Source organism: Triticum urartu, chromosome 6A, assembly GCF_056163025.1.
Source record: "Triticum urartu cultivar PI428250 chromosome 6A, HENAU_Tu73, whole genome shotgun sequence".
Lineage (NCBI taxonomy): Eukaryota > Viridiplantae > Streptophyta > Magnoliopsida > Poales > Poaceae > Triticum > Triticum urartu.
The window spans coordinates 33822575-33843443 of record NC_141878.1 but is presented as its reverse complement, the minus strand read 5'-3'; the positions used below and the strand labels follow the sequence as shown (position 1 = coordinate 33843443).

The 20869-nt window shown below is 45.5% G+C and overlaps 1 protein-coding gene across 1 annotated transcript; it reads left to right on the top strand.

Moving 5' to 3' along the window:
• Positions 1-6210: 6210 nt before the first annotated feature.
• On the top strand, positions 6211-7665 carry LOC125515753 (peroxidase 70). The gene is made up of 3 exons (XM_048681256.2): positions 6211-6515; positions 6709-6903; positions 6995-7665. Exons 1-3 carry the CDS (start codon positions 6300-6302, stop codon positions 7553-7555), a joined length of 972 nt encoding a protein of 323 aa, XP_048537213.1. The 5' UTR covers positions 6211-6299; the 3' UTR covers positions 7556-7665.
• Positions 7666-20869: the final 13204 nt, after the last annotated feature.

The window sequence follows — 20869 nt, the reverse complement described above, 5'->3', positions numbered from 1 at the left end:
TGTGTTGTGTTGTGTTATGTTCAAAAATTAACTGACACCCATGCATACTTTGCACTTGGTCTTGAATTAACACCATGTAACCTAACTTGCACAAAATGTGTCTACTTTTTTCTCTTGGTTTGATATGCAGTCTCTATATAATGCTTGCTTTATACTTGATAGAACTTTGCTAATTTTGTAATAGGTATGTAATATGCATGGCCATCTATGCATTATGTTTTCTCTTGGTTTGATACACATCTACATCACAATACTCAAAAAATTCTCAACCCGATAGTTTATAGTGACATGTAGCTCATGAATTAGTTGTGCCAATCCATCCAACCACAAAGAACATACAAAAACAAAGTAAATATGTAGCAATAGTGCATGCATGCCCCATCATGTAAAAAAGATCATCGTATATGTGAACTAAGGGCATCTCCAAAGCGGACCACAAACCACACGCATCTGTCCAGACCGCGGAAGCCATCTAACGCCGACCTATTTCGGTATGCGGAGAGGTCCGGAAGAGATTTCTCTCGCAAACCGGAGACAAACGTATGAGGGGGGCTTTGTGGGAGTCTGGACCGATCCCACACCCGCTTCAGGACCACCCTAGCCCACTCAAACCCCTCCTCCCGCGCCTGCGCGCGTTCTCGCCCTGTGCCAGCTGCCCGCATTCATGACGTTGTAGAGCGGCCGCTCCCCATTGAAGAGCAGACGCGACCTCTCACTGGCGCCGGCATTGAAGCGGCTCGCCGCTAAGGGCGCCGCCTGTGACACGTCTCCAATGTCCGCGTCTGTTCAATGCCGGAGACGCGTGACTAGACGTGATGGGACCAATATCTACCACGCCCGTTCAACACCCCGTCCGTTCGTATGCCGCCATTAAGCAGGCTCGTCGGCCAAGAAACCCACTCCGGCATCCCGTATTGACGCCTACCTCACCGGAATCCGCTATTTAAGGGTGGCCACACCCGGCTATCTCCACAGCACAACACATCCGCTCCACATCCTCCTCCTTTCCTCCACATCTGCCATGACCGCAAGCAGAAAAGCACTGTGCGGCAGTCTGTCGCCGGAGATGAAGCATGCGGTGGTCGTCCTTGCCGCCGCCTGGCAGAGCCGCCATGCCAGGTGAATCAAGGCTGGCTTGCCGGCCAGCTCACCCAGGTCTCCGACGACGAGGATGACACCACGATGGAGACGGACTCTGACGAACCTGCCCCGGCTTCCGCGCCTCCTGTGCATGCCGGCTTCACCATGGAGCAGGCGCAGACGCACTTCAACGCCGCCATCACATAGGTGCAGTCTGCGCCGGCGCCTCTGTCGGCGTTCCAGCAGGCGCAGCAGGAACAACGGTACATTCTATTCCTCCTGGAGCAGCACTGGTTGGCGGAGGGCCAGATCTACGGCGAGCGCGCGAGCAAGGAGGCCATGGCGTGCCATCTGCACTCAAGACACCACTCACCAAGAAGCGTCCACTACGGAGGTGCGGCTATAGGTGATCGTGCAGGAGAACAACGCCAGTTGCACCTCCTACGTGCCGTCGACGAACCATCAGCCGATTCGATGGGACGAAGACAGCGCCAACGCCACCATTTCCATCGTGGAATTCACGTCCACCGGCGACAGGCATGTCGCAGACTCCACCGAGGATGAGTAGGCCACGGTAGGTGGTGGTGCCTTGTGTCGCATGTGGACCGGTCCGTCTCCCGTGTTCTACTCTTCCTCGCCGGAGACCGCATCTTCACTTCATCGGTCTTATCGCCGGTGCTCATGGAGACGGCGGATGGAGGACGAGACGGGCTTGGACGCCTGGCGCCGCCGCCATAGGATAGGCTTAGGGGCGGGTCTCTTTTTTGTTCTAGATGTTTGAAATGTAATGAAACCCGCTGTGCTTGTGTGAAGTCTGTCATGTTTGTATGAAATCTGGCCATGTTTGCATGAATTTCATCCGGTTTGTTGAAAAAAAGTTTGAAAGGTATACGGCTAGTGTTGGATGTCGTCCTCCCGCACCTGTGTCCGCGGCCTATCCGCAGATGGATGCGGGAGAAAATTTACGGGTTGCCGTTGAAGATGCCCTAAGCCTAGCTTAGATGGTTATGTTTCTTGTGGTGTAACTAGCCCATCCAGGCTCAAGCCTAGACTTCACACGGCTGCTCGCATATGTTCTAGATTTATTTGGGGCTTTCTGGCACTATTCTTTCAAGTGTTTTGTATGCCCGTCGACTAAGAGGTGCTTGTGCTGACTTTGCCAGTCTCATCATCCATCGGTTTAGTCTTTCAAAGATGCTCATAGGGGTAAAACTTTTGTATATGTTGTGAGAGTCTGCGTTTCGTGAAAAAATAAGGAAAATCGTCTAAAACTGGTATGGTCGTTCGTTTTACATATGTTGATATGTACACATCAGATAACAATTAATATTGAACAAGTCTCAATCCAAGCACCCATCATTTTGGCCGTACGTACAAAGAATTCGATTTGCATTTGTTCAATTCTATCTATCGTACTCGGTGCAGCTATGGTTGTCGATCCTGCCCAAAGGTTCAGACCGGATCATGGACAGTGGGTAATACGTACGTTTTTGTATTCATATGGGAACAAATACGTTAGTAAACGTGCATAATTAAGGCGAGGCGAGAAGAAGTAGAGGAGACGGTCTGCAGCTGGAAACGAGAGCTATCTGCGCGCCACTAGCTGAGAAACGGACAAGCCTGCTGCCTATTCATCAGTCTCTAATCTCTGACCGGCCGGCCGCTGCGTGCTACGAGCCAAAACCCTAGTCGACGGGATGATGGGGAACGGGAGCAACAATACAACACAGTTGGGAGTAGGACACATTTGTAGCATCGATCTGGACACATTTGTAGCGCAAGTGGCGTGCACTTGGCCAGCATCATACAAGGTCGGAGATTGTCTATCCAGACTAGTACATGCATGCACGCTTGTTTTGGATCGGCTACAACACAGAGGTTTGTGCACATTTTGCATCGTAATACATGCATATATACACGCATGTCGGCAACGGCTCCATATGTCCAACCTGGAATGCATACGGACGCTCGTCGGCAAACATCAATTCAAACTAGCACGTTTTTAAAGTAAACATGCATGCTTAGCACGTTTTCGGCCGGATGTTCCCACTATGTCAAACTACATGCATACGGACGTGTCCGCCTGCATCACTATGGCAAACACAACCTTGTAATCCGGGGGTGCTCGTATCCGATCCTTATGAACTAACCGAAAAGGTACAAGCTGTAAATCCAGCGTGGGGTACAGAAGGTTTTGATAGAAAACAATGCTCCCAGGAGTAGATCCACATCAAAATTCAGTTTTACCGTCGTATTTGTCTTGGCATATCTTCAAAACAATGCTTTTGAAATAGGCTTTTGACCCGCTTTATAGATAAAGCAAACATCCATACAATCATATCAACAATACCAAAGCAACAATAACAGATGGGCAACCGTGCAATTATGCCCAAAGAAAGCCACCTAGTGGCAGAAGGCTCAGCGGTCCTGCGAGGAGGTGAGGTGGCGAGCGGTAGCCAGGAGCATGTCCAGCATAAGCCCCAAGTGGTCGCATTCCCGTTGTCTAGATAACAGTTGGCAATGCTGCAAGAAAGTAAGGAATTTGAAGAACGGGTCAGATGCAGGTCCAGAGAAGACCCTCTCAATCACCATTTTATTATGCATCATCCATAGCGTCCAAGACATAGCAGCAAACATAAGCAAGAATAGGTGACGCTCCCACCCGGTCTAGTTGGCTTTGATTTCGAGGAACCACGCGAGTCCGGGGCTTCCCAATCAGGCCTCGCAGACGAAACTCTAGAGAGCTCAAACCACCATGCACGAGAACAAGATGTGGTACCCGGTCTCGGGGACCTCATAGAGGGGGGCATAGGCCCTCGCCTGACCCGTGCCTCTTAAGCACCTCCGTCCATAGGGAAGCCGACCCGTCAGTAATTGCCACATGAAAATCTTGATTTTCAGGGGAAACCGGGCCTTCCAAAGAGGATCGGTCCAAGAGATGGTGGGCGAACCACACAACGCCTGGTGATGCTGAGCCCACAAAGAAAACACCTGAAGGTGAAAGAGACCAAGCTACGGAATCCGGATAGTCTGGGAGCACCGGTGGGAAGACAACCCGAAAACTAGCCCACTCTCTGCTCTCCGCCTACCCAAATGTGCGTTGGAACCAGATGTTCCAATATCCATTCCGAGCGACTGTGGAGACCAGCACCATTTGACCAGCGCAAATAGCAAATAGGTTGTGGAAACCCAAATGAAAACGCAGATAGCAAACAGGTTGGGGAAACTCAAATTAAGTGGCTCTCCCCGAACCCAGGGGTCAAGCCAAAATAAAGTTCCTTCTCCATTACATACATAGAAGGACACTAATGCGGATCTCACTTGATCCACTGGATGTATTTCTAGAATTGGCAACCCTCTAAATGCAAGCACACCAGAAGGGGCTCACCCTAAGATACTTAGCCTGAATAAGTTGCGGCCACAAGCACCCTCCCCTCACATGATCCACTAGACCCAACGCAGCATGAGGGCCATGTTCATGCGACGAGAAGCAAGGATGCCTAGTCGAGCAAGGTCCTTGGGCCTACAAATATCGGACCACTTGACCATATGGTATTTTTGACGGTCGTCCGCTGCCTGCCAGAAGAATATGGCTAGATCCTTATCGAACAAGGAATGTACCCCTTCCGGCAAGATATACAACCTCATCATGTACATGGGGAGACCAGAAAGGTTAGTGCCTATTAGCCTCTCAGTTCATGTGATTATACATTATAAATACAAAGGCTTTAGAATATAAAACAAAATTTATTAGAGAGTACGTGATTCTTTGGTTTTGAAAATACCTCCTCCCCCCTCCCTTCTCCCCAAATTTGGTTGTTAAAGGAAGAAATTAATATCTTAGTAGATCAACCATAGTGATCAGCATGCATCATCCAAATGGATCTGAGTTATGAACTTTCTCAATGTGCCGAAAAAGAAATCAATGAAACACACATCTTCACTTGTCTCAAAGGCACGTGCAACATGAAGAACAAGTGAGTGACATGTCATGTCTTTTCTCTGCCATTTGCACTTCGATCCAGTGGTATACCAAGCACTTTAACCCTACAAATTTGATACTCCCTCCATCTACTAATATAAGGCCACTTCGGTTTTTGTGTCAGATTTTGACTTATAATCATGGTCAACAAAATATGGGGAATATGCCATAAAAATATATAATCGGGAAGTTCTTTGAAATTTGCTTCCAATGGCATACTTTTTTGGCATATAATTTCAGCTTTTTATGTCTCAATTAATTTTCATGGTGGTGTTCTATGAAGGTTTTATTTTTCACAATATATCGATGGTTCAATACTAAGTTGGTTCCAGATAAGTTTGCATTAGTTTTGTTGTTTGCCTCCTTGAAGACTTTCAAGGATGTTTCGTTGAGTGTCAACAACTCTATTAAGAGTTTGGAACCATGTGAGAGATTGTAAAATGTGTCATATATATCACCATTTCTAATGAAGTTTCCAGGAAGTTTCAAATATTTCAACCCAATTCAATAGAAGATGATTATTAAATTTAGCTGATCTCGGGAACATTAAAACTCTTCCTGCAAAAACTGATCCATTTTTACAGATATTGCTCACCTATACTCTTCCTGCAAATGTGTCATACATAACTCTTCCTGCAAAAGTACATTTAATTTGCTTGCCTTCCACTATGAATACACATGGAACACTGCTCTTATGGTTCCTTAATTGTCTTTTCCTTTCTATTTTATCTTTGTGTGCCCTGGAATTGTTGCTATCACATGACTTGTGATTACATATATTCATCACGGCACATACCCTTTCCGCTCCCCCATCTTACATCGCCAATTTTATTTTTACATAGGGTGGCTGGATATGATCTTTATCCATAAAGATCGATAACCACACTATTTTTAGATATAATTATTTATGTCTACTGGAAATGCCATTTGCTAGTGACATATTGGTGAGCAATATCTGTAAAGATGGATCAGTTTTTGGCACCTACCTAGAGCGGCAGAGGGACGTTGCTCTTTGTCAACCATGGAAGAAACCTGGTGGAACTTGTCATACTTTTCCATGACCCTAGTGTGGCCTAACTTTGTCCATTCTACATGCTTCTCATGCAACTGAAAGAACAGTATACTCATTATAAATAGGTGGCTCGTGCCCGCCACAGTTAAGCCTACTACTGAGCTAGCAATCTTACAGTGGAAAACACACTGAGCTTACGTACGTAGCGAGGTAAATTTGTGAGCCATGGCTTCCAGCTCCAGCTGCAGGGCATGGCATTGCGTGCTTGCCTTCTTTCTCCTCTCCTCCACCGCGTACGGGCAGCTCTCGCCGTCGTTCTACGACAAGAGCTGCCCGACGCTGCAGCGCACCGTGCGCGCCACGGTGGCGAAGGCCCTCCGCGCCGAGCGCCGAATGGGCGCCTCCCTCCTCAGGCTCCACTTCCACGACTGTTTTGTTCAGGTAACTGAACTGTTTAAAACCTTAAGCAAACATGTACTCTCTCCGTATTAAAATATAAGACTTTTTTGACACTGTAGCAGAAGGAGTACATTCATGTCGATTGGTTTACAATCATATTTTTATGCAGTAACTAGCTGCTAGTGAGCAAGCATAATTAGGCCACGATTAATGGTGGAATTTTGCTACTATATAGGGCTGTGACGGATCCATTCTATTGGATGACGTGGCTGGTAGCTTCGTCGGCGAGAAGACCGCCTTTCCCAACGTGAATTCAGTGCGGGGCTATGAGGTGATCGACCAGATCAAGAAGGACGTGGAGCTGGTCTGCCCCGGCGTCGTCTCCTGCGCCGACATCGCCGCCCTCGCAGCACGGGACGGCACTTCTCTGGTACGTGCAATCAATGGACAGCTGCTTCTGAAAGCATAGTTTTGATCAATGCTGACAACACCCACCTGGATCGGTCGTGTTCGTGTTCCAGCTAGGCGGCCCCAGCTGGGCGGTGCTGCTCGGCCGGCAGGACTCGACGACGGCGAACATGATGGAGGCCAACAGCGACCTCCCAGCGCCCAGCTTAAACCTGGACGGGCTCATCGCCGCGTTCGCCAAGAAGCAGCTGAGCCCGCGCGACCTCACGGCGCTCTCCGGCGCGCACACCGTCGGCTTCTCGCAGTGCCAGAACTTCCGTGGCCACATCTACAACGACACCAACATCGACCCGGCGTTCGCCACGCTGCGCCAGCGGACCTGCCCCGCCGCGGCCCCCAACGGCGACACCAACCTGGCGCCGTTCGACGTGCAGACGCCGCTCGTCTTCGATAATGCCTACTACCGCAACCTCGTAGCCAGGCGCGGCCTGCTGCACTCGGACCAGGAGCTCTTCAACGGCGCCTCCCAGGACGCGCTGGTGAGCCAGTACGCCGCCAACCGGGCGCTCTTCGTGTCCGACTTCGCGACGGCGATGATCAAGATGGGGAACCTCGCCCCGCCCACCGGAGCCGTCACCCAGATCCGGCGCAACTGCAGGGTCGTCAACAGCTGATCTCATCCACAGCATCTATTCGACTCCCAACATGTACTTCATGTGTAAAGTTTGATTGGCTACCAACAAGCATGCATGGCAGAATAAGAGCCGTTGATCTGGTTCGGATAGTGTCTGGGGAGCCGTTCATCGTGGCTGGTTCAGAAGTGAAACGAGGAGTAAAGCTAGGTACGTAATGTTTCTTATGTACCCTACGTATTATCTCATGCGGCAGCTTTCTATTGATCACTAGTTGGGCACAGAGGCCCACCCCGAAAATCAGGAGGGCAGTTTAATTAGTAGAAAAGGAAATTACGTAAGATCAATTCAGCTACATGTCAGTCAGCTGAATTTCGAATTCGGGTCAGCCAATTTTGAATGGAGGAAGAAGAAGGAAGAAGAAGGAAGGGCCTCGCCGGAGAGAAGGAAGGGGCGGTGGTGGTGAGGCTTCGACAGAGAAAAAAATATGGATGCGGGCGGGACTAGAGGGATGGTCTGGGGCGGCTGCAAGACCGGCAGTGGGGGGAGGTTGAGGGGAGGATGGTGCGGCGAGGCGGTTGCGGGCAGCGGCAGCAGGCGTCCTGGCCGGTGGCTGCATCAGCGGGAGGAGGAAAAAGATGCGATCTGAAAAACGCATGGAGAAAGAAGACATAATCTGGACCGTTCATTTTCCATCTAATGCTTCAAATTGATCCAAGCCAAATTGCCTCACCCAAATCAAAATTTCAGTCGACTGATTTCTAGCCATTCCCACATAAGATACGTATAAGAAACATTGCATCGTGGAAGGTGGCGATATATGCCATGCATGCATGCACAAAAAAATCTTTTTGACAAACCATGCATGCATGCAGTACTATAATGGAATTACTCTAAGGCAAATAATTCAGTTCAGCCGGCTGGTATTCATGATGGCCTCATGTCCATGGCTCACAACCGCTCGGGCACTCTCATCCTTATCCTCGCGAGCAACACGACCAACATATTTTTGTTTGTTGAGCAACCCAGCCACTCGTGCTTCTTCCATGGCGGCGCGCAACGAACGCTCGCTACCCAAGGTGTCGGAGCCGTCGCCAGCAGGTGGTTCGCTACCCTCAATTGAGAAGCAGTGTCCCGCCGTCACCCGCCTCTGCAAGGCATGCCGCCGTTGGAGCCTCGTCCACGATGCCGCTGCCCCGGAGGAGCATCGGCATCGTAATTGCCGCCTCCTCGAGCTTCAAGCGCAACTGGTACCACAACAACAGTTTTTGCAACATTATCTTTGTTACAATATAATTTTTCTGCAACTCGGCCTTTTTTGCTAAAATAATCTACGGATGTTTCTGCAACATGATCTTTGCTGCAACAAAAACCTTTGTTGCAAAGGTTCTACAACAAGACTTTTGTTGCAGAAATAGAGGACGGTGCACGGTCACTAGATTGAGTCAGATCTGATGGCTCACAAGGCAGCCGATAGGTAGCACGCCCCTTACTCTAATGGAAACCAAGCTTGCTCTTTTACACAACACACGTCCGCAAGCCAATTCCCACAAATCTAACATTTTTCGTCGATTTTTTTCGTGTGTCGTCAAATGAGTACTTGCGACAAAATTGAGAGAACACAAATATGAAGTGTGTCCCCTTTCTAATTCTAATAACAAGACTACTATTTTCTTAAATAATTTTCATAATCACGTATAGAGGGTAATTTTCTTCAATAGATATACAAATGATTCTAAAGAGAAAAATACTCTTTTTCTTTGAGATATATTTGTAACTTTTGAGAAACATCGATTATAATGTAGCCGCACACACTCACACTACGACACAATGACCACAGAAGAGTGGGTCAGTTCCGAAACTCCAAAATTAACCAAGTCATCACAGACGCCACATTATCAATGGGAATGTTCGCTCCCACTAGAAAATAATCTGCATTAATAAGACACCAAAATGTTAAATCTGGGGTTTCATATCTCGTGGGTTGAGGTACCACCATCCTCCTAAGCATTCAATTACTGGTTGGTTCTTAAATACCTATAACTTTATTCAAACACGAGAACCCTTACAGATACAATATCCCCCTCGCTCCTTCTCTTGCACGTTTGTCTTCTCCTCCACCCCTCCCACCGCCCCTCCCATATCTTTCTCATCTCCCAAGTGATTAAGAAACTACAAAGTAACTCCTAAAACTAAGAACTGCAATTAAGTCTCTCAGATGCACCTCCATGAAATATTTTTTGGAAGACAGAATTCTCCCGAGGCTTCCACAAACAAAATGTAATTAGACTAGAGCAGCGACGCTACCACTCGTACACCTGCACGAACTCGATTACCGATAAAGGTTCTGGAGAGTCACTTGATTCGCCTATCCTAACACTTGTGAAGTCGTGAGCGATGAACAAACTTGGCCCGGTGGTGACCCCCTAGATGTGCACGTTGTCAAGCCGCAAGATATTCACTGGAGCGTCAAGGCAAGACTCCGGGTCCACGAAAATAAGCCAACAAAAGCACCAAAACACATTATCGAAAACTCAACATATCCAAAAGATTGGTCCTGCACAGACAAAAAACAAAACTCAGCAAGAACTACATCGGACTTGCGGAGGAAACATAGCTCTCGCTCCATGGCATCACTCAGTAAAGCATCACCGCAGAGGCGGGAGAACCATATGACCTTTATTTTCAATGACACCTCAGCAGAGCTCGGTTCAGACACGTCCTATATGGTCATCTTTTTACGAGGCACTATTTTTTGGATCGTGGTTCTACCGATCTCTCCTCTACTAATTATTATACGGATTTGCTATTTTACAGTCGAGTGTTTTTCAATTCGTTATCACTCAAATCTTTGTCCATCCGTTCTCGCGCGGAGATTCATGCTAGCACATCTGTTTTTCGGGTTGATTTTCTTTGTCGGGCGCGGTTTTGTTTTTGTCCCAACCGTTACTGCCGCGCCGGCCCGGCACCGCTTGGTTTTCTTTGTCGGGCGCGGTGTTGTTTCCCCTTTTCATATGGGAGCGGAGAGTGAGAGGGAGGAACAGGCGCTCGTGCGGCGGAGTAGAGGATGCGATTTTGTCTGTTCATGTCGATTCCGAGTTTCCCCACCGCTTCAGCTTGATTTCCCCTCCCTTTCTCTTCGATCCACGGTTGCCACGGTTGGTTATTCTCGTCTTTCTCCCTCCCCCATCTGATTTTTGCTTGTTTATACCTGTGTAGCTTCCAGATCTGGGTGAGTCTTTTGTTAGGATTCATAGTAGGTGTATGTTGATGTCGTTTTGTTTGTGTTTTTCTTTGCTCTTTGTAGTTTTAGCAGTTGGTTCTGATTCGTGGCATGAGTAGTCCGGCATTTCTCCCCCTGTACTCGCCTGTGATGTATGATTTCTTCTGTTAGTACTAGTCAACTGGTGTAGGCGCTGGTGGGTGGCTCGATTTTGTAGGTTGGTTTAGATCTAGGTCATGAGATGGGTGTTTTTGTGGTTAGGGTTGGTGATTTGCGCTAGTAGGTGGTCTCTGTATTGGTCTTTTTGCTCTTGTTGTTCCTGAACCCTCTTGAGTTTTTGTTGTAGATGTATGGCTTTTGGTAGGTTAGATGTAGGTGTTAGTTTCCCTTGTTTAGGGTCTTCTCAGTGCATCGTATTTAGTGAGTTAGCTCTGCTTTCCATGGTTAGTATGTTGTTCTGGTGCATTTCCATGGTTTTATTTCACTTTAATCCCCATTTGTTCTAGCCGTGTAGGTGTTCCCCTGTGTATTAGCATTGTAGTTTCCATTATTTTGTCAGTGTTAGATCATCTCACTGAATTTCTGTGTGCTAGCTCTGTAGTGCTGATGTATTAGAGTGTAAGCACAGGAATTACAGTGTAATTTAGCCCATAATTATAGTGTATTATACCCTCAGAATTACAGGGTAATTTAGCCCATAATTTCAGCGTAATGTCCATGTTTCTTTTTTGTAATTGCAGTGTAGTTTACCCTAGAATTGCAGTGTAATTTAGCCTAGAATCTTTTTGGTATAATCCCGGTGCTTCACTTTTGTATTTACAGTGTAACTTTTACCAGAATTACAGTGTAACCCTCATGCTTCATTATGTAAGTGCAGTGTAATCTTCCCCCAGAATTACAGTGTAATTTTTCCTAGAATTTTAGTGTAATTTCCATGTTTAGCCTCTGTATTTCTTGATATTTGAGCTTCATTCTTGTTCAGATTTGCTTGAATAATTACAGTGGATTTTATCTCTGACTAGTGTGATTATTCTGTGTAGTTCCTAGGTTATTTTCATTGTAATTCCCTAGTGTGATTATTCATTCCTTCACTGCCCCGTGTGTACTAGCACTGTAACAAGCTCTGGTTTGAATTGTTTCTATGCATGCCTTCTTCTGATAGGACTTGTGTTCTTTTATGCTGATAGGTTCGTCTCTGTATTCATGACTTCATCTGAGTTTGCTTGTATTTTCTGTACTTATTCTTTTCAGCTTTTGCTTGAATTACAGTGGATTAACTCTTTGAATTACAATGTAATACCTCTTAATTTATCTGTAATATTCCCAAGACTGGCAGTGTAATATATCACTGAATTACATTGTAATATACCGAAAATTCGCATCTGATCCCGAGCACAGCTGGCCCCGAAATCACGCCCGCCCCCTTTCCTCGCGATATGTGCGTTTTCTGTATTTTATCTCGTAGGCAGCAACCGTATTGTGCTAGTATTCCTGGATGGGCCCGACGCATTAATTTGCTGTCCAACAACTCCGCTGGCCCGGGACGGGATAATATTGGATGGATGAGCTTTTTTTCTGAGCCTGCATGTACCGCTTGGTGACGCCCGCAACAAACGGCCACCTACCAGTCGCTGGGTGACTCAAAAAAAAAACACAGTCGCTGGGTACTTAAGTACACCCAGAAGGAATGTCGATACAAAGATGAACTGGGATGCAGGAATGCTGATTCAAAAAAGGAAGAAAGAAAAGAATGCCAATACAAAATCACCTAGAGACAATGATGAACTGGGATGCAGGACAAGTCCACTGCCTTCGGCTCGGCAACACCCACGGACGTGGTCTGATCAACCACGCTTGCAGAACTCAGATCCTGATGCTTGTCCCAGATCGGCGCCATGGCTTTGCTGCACTTTTCTGGAACATATGCGATATGCGGGAAGCGTCTTGCCTCGTTAGAGGGACACGTTGCGTGTTTATATGGCAAGGGCGCACCTTCCTGAATAAAAGCGCATACATGAAGTTGTTGGGATTACAAACTTGGAGAAGAATGGATAAAGGAAGGAGAGTTCGGTTACAGAGGATATGTGAGGATATGTCAACCGAAACTACTTAAACATCTATCCCTATATCTATCTCTACAATGCGTGTTTAACACCCTCCCTTAATCACAACTTTATCAAGTTGAGATTATGCTTGAAGTCTTTAAAACTCCGTGTGGGTAAAGCCTTGGTAAACCCGTCAGCAACTTGATCTCTAGAGTGCACAAACCGAATATCAAGTTGCTTGTTAGCAACCCTTTCTCTGACAAAGTGGAAATCTATCTCTATGTGTTTTGTCCTTGCATGAAACACAAGATTAGCAGATAGATAGGTAGCACCAAGATTATCACACCACAAACATGGGGCCTTGGTGTTTTTCACACCAAGTTCTTTAAGAATAGATTGAACCCGTATAATTTCTGTTGTTGCATTTGCCAATGCTTTGTATTCTGCCTCTGTACTTGATCTAGACACAGTTGCCTGTTTCCTTGCACTCCATGATATTAGGTTAGGACCAAAAAAGACTGCAAAGCCACCAGTGGAGCATCTATCATCCAGACTGCATGCCCAATCAGAATCAAAGAAGGCACTAACCAAGGTAGATGGTGACTTGCTGAAATTAAGACCAATGCTCAAAGTATTTTTGACATATCGAACTATACGTTTAGCAGCAGTCCAATGAACAGTGGTGGGTGCATGAAGAAACTGACATACTTTGTTGACAGCAAAAGAAATATCAGGCCTTGCCAAAGTTAAGTACTGCAATGCATCGACTAGGCTCCTGTATTTAGTGTTGTCCTCTTTGCTTAGAGGTGTACCTTCTGTAAGAGACAGTTTTTCAGAACTTGACAAAGGAGTGGGTGAGGGTTTACAACCTTGCGAGCCAGCCTTTTTACCAAATCAGTGGCATATTTTTCCTGGGAGAGATGAAGTCCATCATCATGTTTCTTCACTTCAATCCCTAGGAAATAATGAGGATTTCCAAGATCCTTAAGAGCAAAATCTGTGCTCAAGTCCTTCAATAATGCAGTTATTGCTTCATCAGATGAACCTGTAACAATAGTGCCATCAACATAAATGAGAACAAATATGGATGTGTTCAATTTATTGTAAATGAACAGTGTGTTAAGTTGTGATCCAAATTATACTGTGTTGGACTAGACGTAGTACAACTGGTGTGGGCCTTTGCGTTGACGTCGACGCATACGAGTACAACTCGTTTACTTGTTCTCCAAGGACTCTCATGTATTGCCCTCATATATACCCCATGTAGTCGCACCTTAGATGGTCTGTCGTCTCGTACTTGTAATACTCCTCCTCATAGTGATTGCGCCTTCGTGCGTCCGTGGTTTTCTTTCGCAAGGGTTTCCACGTAAAAATCTGTGTCTCTCTGTCTCGTTTATTCTCGTTATTATCTAACAAGTGGTATCAGAGCCAAGTTACAGATACGAGATTAGAGATCAAGAGGGATTAGGGTTACGGTCTGTCTGCCGCCCTTGCACGCGATCTGTCAATCCGAAGGCAGATTGATTTTCGCCGCCGCCGTTGTTCGAATACGACGAGTCCGAGACAAGGTGTACTGTACGAGCGATTTATCCGCGGCGTTACTACTCCGAGGTCGACAGGAGATTGATCTTCGCTGCTGCACTGCCCTATAAACAATTGCTAGCCGCCGCTTGTCCTAGCAGACTCATGCGCCTGGCCCGCTGTTTCTCCCCGTGAAGGACCAAGACCCGAGGTACAAGATCAATTTACTTTTTCTGCTGCTCCACGTCAAGCGCACCGAAGCTGCTGTTGGTGCTGCTCACGGGAGATTGTGAGGCTACAGTACCTAGCACAAGTACCAGTTCATTAGTACTTCTACATCCACACAAAGGATACTACCAAGTGCTATTGTTTCAGTTTTTTGCTCTGCATATTAAATTCTGTTAAGGATCTTTCTACCGCCTTGTACTACTTTGTGTACACAGCTTTATCAGCTCATGGCTTCCATGAAGTATGATTTTCCGCTGCTGGATCGTGACACAAGGTTTACCCTATGGCAAGTCAAGATGCGGGCGTTGTTGGCACAGGCCGACTATGATGTAGCACTGGATAGTTTTGGAAAGAACCGAATTGAGGACTGGACTGCTGAGGAGAAAAGAATTGATTGTAAGGCTTTGTCACAAATTCAACTCCATTTGCATAATAATATTTTGCAGGAAGTTCTGAGCGAGAAAACTGCCACCGCTCTATGGTTAAAGCTGGAAGGGATTTGCATGACTAAAGATCTCACCAGCAAGATGCATCTGAAGCAAAAATTATTCCTGCACAGGTTACCCGAGGGAGGTAATGTTCTGAATCATATTTCTGAATTTAAAGAGATCATATCCGATCTAGCTGCAATGGAGGTTAACTATGAAGAGGAAGATACTGCTTTAATGTTACTTTGTTCACTGCCAAGTTCTTATACCAATTTTAGAGACACCATATTATACAGTCGTGATACTCTCACACTTAATGAAGTTTATGAAGCTTTGAACTCTAAGGAGAAGATGAAATTAATGGTGCCTCATGATGGTTCAAGTTCATCCCAAGCAGAGGGATTATCTGTTCGTGGCAGGACAAAGGAGAAGAACTCCAATAATGGAAACAGAGGCAAAAGTAAGAATGGCTACAGGGGCCGGTCGCAATCCAGAGACAAGAAGTATTGCAGGTATTGCAAGAGAGACGGGCATGACATCTCAGAGTGTTTCAAGTTGCAGAATAAAGAAAAGAGGAAAGGTAACAAACCAGGTGAAAATTCTGCTAACGTTGCTCGTGATGATAGTTCCGATGATGCTCTTGTCGTTATTGCTGGATGTGCTGAGACCAATGATGAGTGGGTACTTGATACTGCATGTACTTTTCATATGTGTCCACATAGAGATTGGTTTAATACTTTTGATTCCACTACTTCTGCTGGTTCCGTTTTGGGTTTTGATAATTCACCATGCAAGATTGAAGGCATAGGTTCTATTCGAATCAAGATGTTTGATGGCATAATCAGAACTTTGACAGATGTTCGGTATATTCCGAAGATGAAGAGAAATCTTATTTCTATGAGTGCCCTTGATGCAAAGGGATACAAGTATTCAGGTGGAGATAGTGTTTTGAAAGTCACCAAAGGTTCCCTTATTGTGATGAAAGGTGATTTAAGTTCGACCAATGGTCTTTATTACCTTTGAGGTTCTACAGTTTCAGGTAACGCTACTCCAGTTGTTTCAAAGAATTCTGATTGTGATGCTGCTAACCTTTGGCATATGCGTCTTGGACGTATGAGTGAAGTTGGTTTAGCAGAGTTAAATAAGAGAGGTCTTCTTGATGGATATGAACCTGGTAAATTGAAATTTTGTGAGCATTGTATCTTCGGCAAGCACAAGAGGGTGAAGTTCAACACTTCGACTCATACAACCGAAGGTATTCTTGATTATGTGCATTCTGATTTATGGGGACCATCTCGCAGAAAGTCACTAGGTGGTGCTAGTTATATGCTGACTATTATTGATGATTATTCGAGAAAAGTTTGGCCTTATTTCTTGAAGCATAAATATGAAGCATTCTCAGCATTTAAGGAGTGGAAGATTATGATTGAAAGACAAACTGAAAGGAAAGTAAAAATACTTCGCACTGATAATGGTATGGAATTTTGTTCTAAGCAATTTAAGAATTATTGCAAGTCTGAAGGCATTGTCAGACATTACACCATTCCTTATACTCCTCAACAAAACGGTGTTGCTGAGCGTATGAACAGGACCATTATTTCCAGAGCCCGTTGCATGTTGTCCAATGCAGGTTTGCATAGGCGTTTTTGGGCTGAGGCCGCTTCCACTGCTTGTTATCTCATTAACCGTTCACCATCTATTGCTCTTAATAAGAAAACTCCAATTGAGGTATGGTCTGGTTCACCTGCTGATTATTCATAGTTGAGAGTTTTTGGTTGCACTGCTTATGCTCATGTTGATAATGGAAAGTTGGAGCCTAGGGCTGTTAAGTGCATCTTTCTTGGTTATAAGTCTGGTGTTAAAGGTTTTAAATTATGGAATCCTGAAACCCAGAAGGTTGTTATTAGCAGAAATGTTATCTTTAATGAATCTGCTATGTTACATGATGTTTCATCTACTAATGTTCTTGTTGAGAGTGAACGGCAGCCTCCTATTCAGCAGCCTACTGTTCAGGTGGAGCATGTTATTGATTCAGGTGATACATCTCATAATGAAATTGATGATGCACATGATGAACCCGTCGTTAATGATGATCATGTCACTCCCACTCCAAATCAGCCTATTGTTCCGCCCAGTTGGAATCTCGCACGTGACAGAGTTAGACGGGGTACTAACAAACCTGACAGGTTAATTGAAGAGTGCAATATTGTTTCTTTTGCTTTATCTGTTGCAGAAGAAATTGAAGGTAATGCTGAGCCTTCTTCATATTCTGAGGCTATTATTTCTAGTGATAGTAATAAGTGGATGACCGCTATGCATGATGAGATGGAATCACTTGAAAAGAATGGCACTTGGGATTTAGTAAGATTACCTAGAGAGAAGAAACCTATTCGTTGCAAGTGGGTTTTCAAGAGGAAAGAAGGTGTTTCTCCTAATGATGAGACAAGATATAAAGCAAGGTTAGTTGCTAAAGGTTACAGTCAGATTCCAGGTATTGACTATAACGAAGTCTTTTCTCCTGTTGTGAAGCATAGCTCTATTCGCACTTTACTCAGTATTGTTGCCATGCATGATCTTGAGCTTGAACAATTGGATGTTAAAACTGCATTCTTACATGGAGAATTAGAAGAGGATATTTATATGGAACAACCTTAAGGTTTTGTTATTCCTGGAAAAGAAAAGCTTGTCCGTAAGTTAAAGAAATCTCTGTATGGATTGAAGCAATCCCCTAGACAGTGGTACAAGAGATTTGACACCTTTATGCTCTCTCAAGGTTTCAAAAGGTCTAATTATGATAGTTGTGTTTATTTGAAAACTGTCAAAGGTTCAACTATTTATTTGCTCCTTTATGTTGATGATATGCTTATTGTTGCAAAGAGTATGTCAGAGATTAATGAACTAAAGAAGCAATTGAGTAATGAATTTGAGATGAAGGATTTGGGTGCAGCAAAGAAAATACTTGGCATGGAAATATTCAGAGATAGACCGTCTGGAAAAGTATATCTAAGTCAGAAGGGATATATTGATAAAGTTCTTCGTCGTTTTAATATGCATAATGCCAAGCCAGTAAGTACTCCGCTAGCTGCACACTTCAAATTATCATCAGCTTTATGTCCTAAGTCAGATGCAGATGTTGAGTACATGTCTAGAGTTCCCTATTCGAGTGCAGTTGGTTCACTTATGTATGCCATGGTTTGTTCTCGTCCTGATTTATCATATGCATTGAGTGTTGTCAGTAGATACATGGCTAATCCTGGAAAAGAGCATTGGAGAGCAGTCCAGTGGACTTTCAGATACCTGCGTGGTACTTCTAATGCTTATTTACAGTTTGGGAAAACTAGAGATAGACTTGTTGGTTTTGTTGATTCTGATTTTGCTGGTGATTTGGATAAGAGAAGATCACTCACAGGTTATGTTTTCATCATTGGTGGTTGTGCTGTGAGTTGGAGAGCAACTTTGCAGTCTATTGTGGCTTGTTCCACTACTGATGCCGGGTATATGGCTATTTCTGAGTCATGCAAAGAAGCTATCTGGTTGAGAGGTTTGTACACTGAGCTTTGTGGAGATTTATCTTGCCCTACCATATTTTCTGACAGTCAAAGTGCCATATATCTTACAAAGAATCCAATGTATCATGAGAGGACAAAGCACATTGATGTCAGATTTCATTATATTCGAGATGTTGTTGCTGAAGGCGATTTGAAGGTATGCAAGATAAGTACTTATGATAATCCAGCTGATATGATGACAAAGCCAGTTCCGACCAATAAGTTTGAGCTTTGCTCAGGCTTAGTTGGTATTTCTCACTAGTCCTATGGACTTTGACGCACAAGGTGTTTAAGCTGATTTGGATGGAGTTATTTACTTTCTTCGACTACTGAAGGGAATTTGGATCAAGGTGGAGATTGTTAAATTGTGATCCAAATTATACTGTGTTGGACTAGACGTAGTACAACTGGTGTGGGCCTTTGCGTTGACGTCGACGCGTACGAGTACAACTCGTTTACTTGTTCTCCAAGGACTCTCATGTATTGCCCTCATATATACCCCATGTAGTCGCACCTCAGACGGTCTGTCGTCTCGTGCTTGTAATACTCCTCCTTATAGTGATTGCGCCTTCGTGCGTCCGTGGTTTTCTCCCGCAAGGGTTTCCACGTAAAAATTTGTGTCTCTCTGTCTCGTTTATTCTCGTTATTATCTAACACAGTGAAGTATCAGACTTGGAAGGAACAAAACCGAGTGTCTGCATTTTATGACAAAAGCGTGAATACCATGCCCTTGGTGCTTGCTTTAACCCATACAGTGCTTTGTCAAGTTTGCATACAAATGAGGGTGCTTGTTCATTTTCAAACCCAGGAGGTTGTTTCATGTATACTTCCTCTTCCAGAACACTATGCAAAAACGCGTTCTGTACGTCTAGCTGCCTGAGACTCCAACCCCTAGACACAGCAATGGACAAAACAAGACGTATGGTTGCAGCTTTAACAACAGGACTAAAGGTGTTCTCATAATCTATTCCATACCGTTGCTTAAAACCCTTGGCAACAAGTCTTGCCTTGTATCGATCAATGGTTCCATCAGATTTCCTTTTTATTCTGAAGACCCATTTGCAATCAATAAGATTCTTACCTTGCTGTGGAGGGACTAGATGCCATGTGTTATTTTTCTCAAGTGCCAAATATTCTTCCTTCATTGCCTTTTTCCACTTTTCATCACCGAGTGCTTCCTCAAGCGTACTTGGCTCACCTGGTTCACCTGTGGAACAAACTAGGCCATATTTTGTTATATGTTTATAATCAACAGGCTTGATCACACCTTGTTGCAGCCGAGTTTGTCGTTGTGATGGTGCAGCCAGATCTGTGGCCACAGAAGATCCTGAGTCAGGAACAGGAGTTCTGGGCGCTGCAAGTTCCAAGGCAGATTCGCCTCGTGCTCGCCCCGGATCCTCTGTGGCTTCACCCCGTGACCCAGATGCTGTAGGCACCGCAGAAGATCCCGGCCTCCCGACCGGCTCGTCAGGAGCACATGATTGCGCGGGCCCGCGCGAATTAGCACCGGATTCAACGCCCGTCAGCCGCATCTCGACGCGCTGCTTGTAGCAGCGCAATTCGTCTGAAAAACGCCTGCCGCTTCGACCACCCGGGCGCTGCCAGGTGTCGAGTGCTAAGTGGATAGGAGCAGGCGCGGGGTCGCCTCCAGCTACGGACGGGCGCGTGGCACGCGCGGAGTCGCTGCCAGTCGCATGAGCGGGCGGACCCGCTGTCGGTTCTGACGTGTCAGCCTGCGCGGATCCCGGTGCAGATTGCCTGCCCTGCTGCTCCTGCAGCAATCCCGAGGCGGATCTAGCGCACTCCGAGGCAGATTTGCTCCCCTCCTCGTGACACATGAAATATGGCACTTGGGGATTGATTTGTGCATCATTTTCTTCTCTGTTTTCACTTCTGTTTTCTCCTGCATCATCACAAAGCTCATGTGCATGGTTAGGAGGGTTAGTCATCATTGGATCATCACAATTATTTTCTCCCCCGTGATCAAGGCCGGATAGATGAGGTGGAAAAAGAAGTATTTCTTGACAGAGTCTAGCGCCGGCATTAGGATGAAGATCAGCAAAAGGAAATTTGGTTTCATCAAAGACCACATCTCTAGAGATATAGACACGGTCGGTGGAGATGTCATGGCACTTGACACCTTTATGAAGTGGACTATAGCCAAGAAAAGCACATTGCTTTGAGCGGAACGTGAGTTTACGATTATTGTGGGGACGAAGATTGGGCCAACACACACAGCCAAACACACGAAGTGACTTGTAGTCAGGTTTGACATGAAGAAGCCTCTCTACTGGAGTCTCATTATTGATAACACGACTAGGAAGCATGTTGATGATGTGGACAGCCGTGAGGAAAGCCTCATC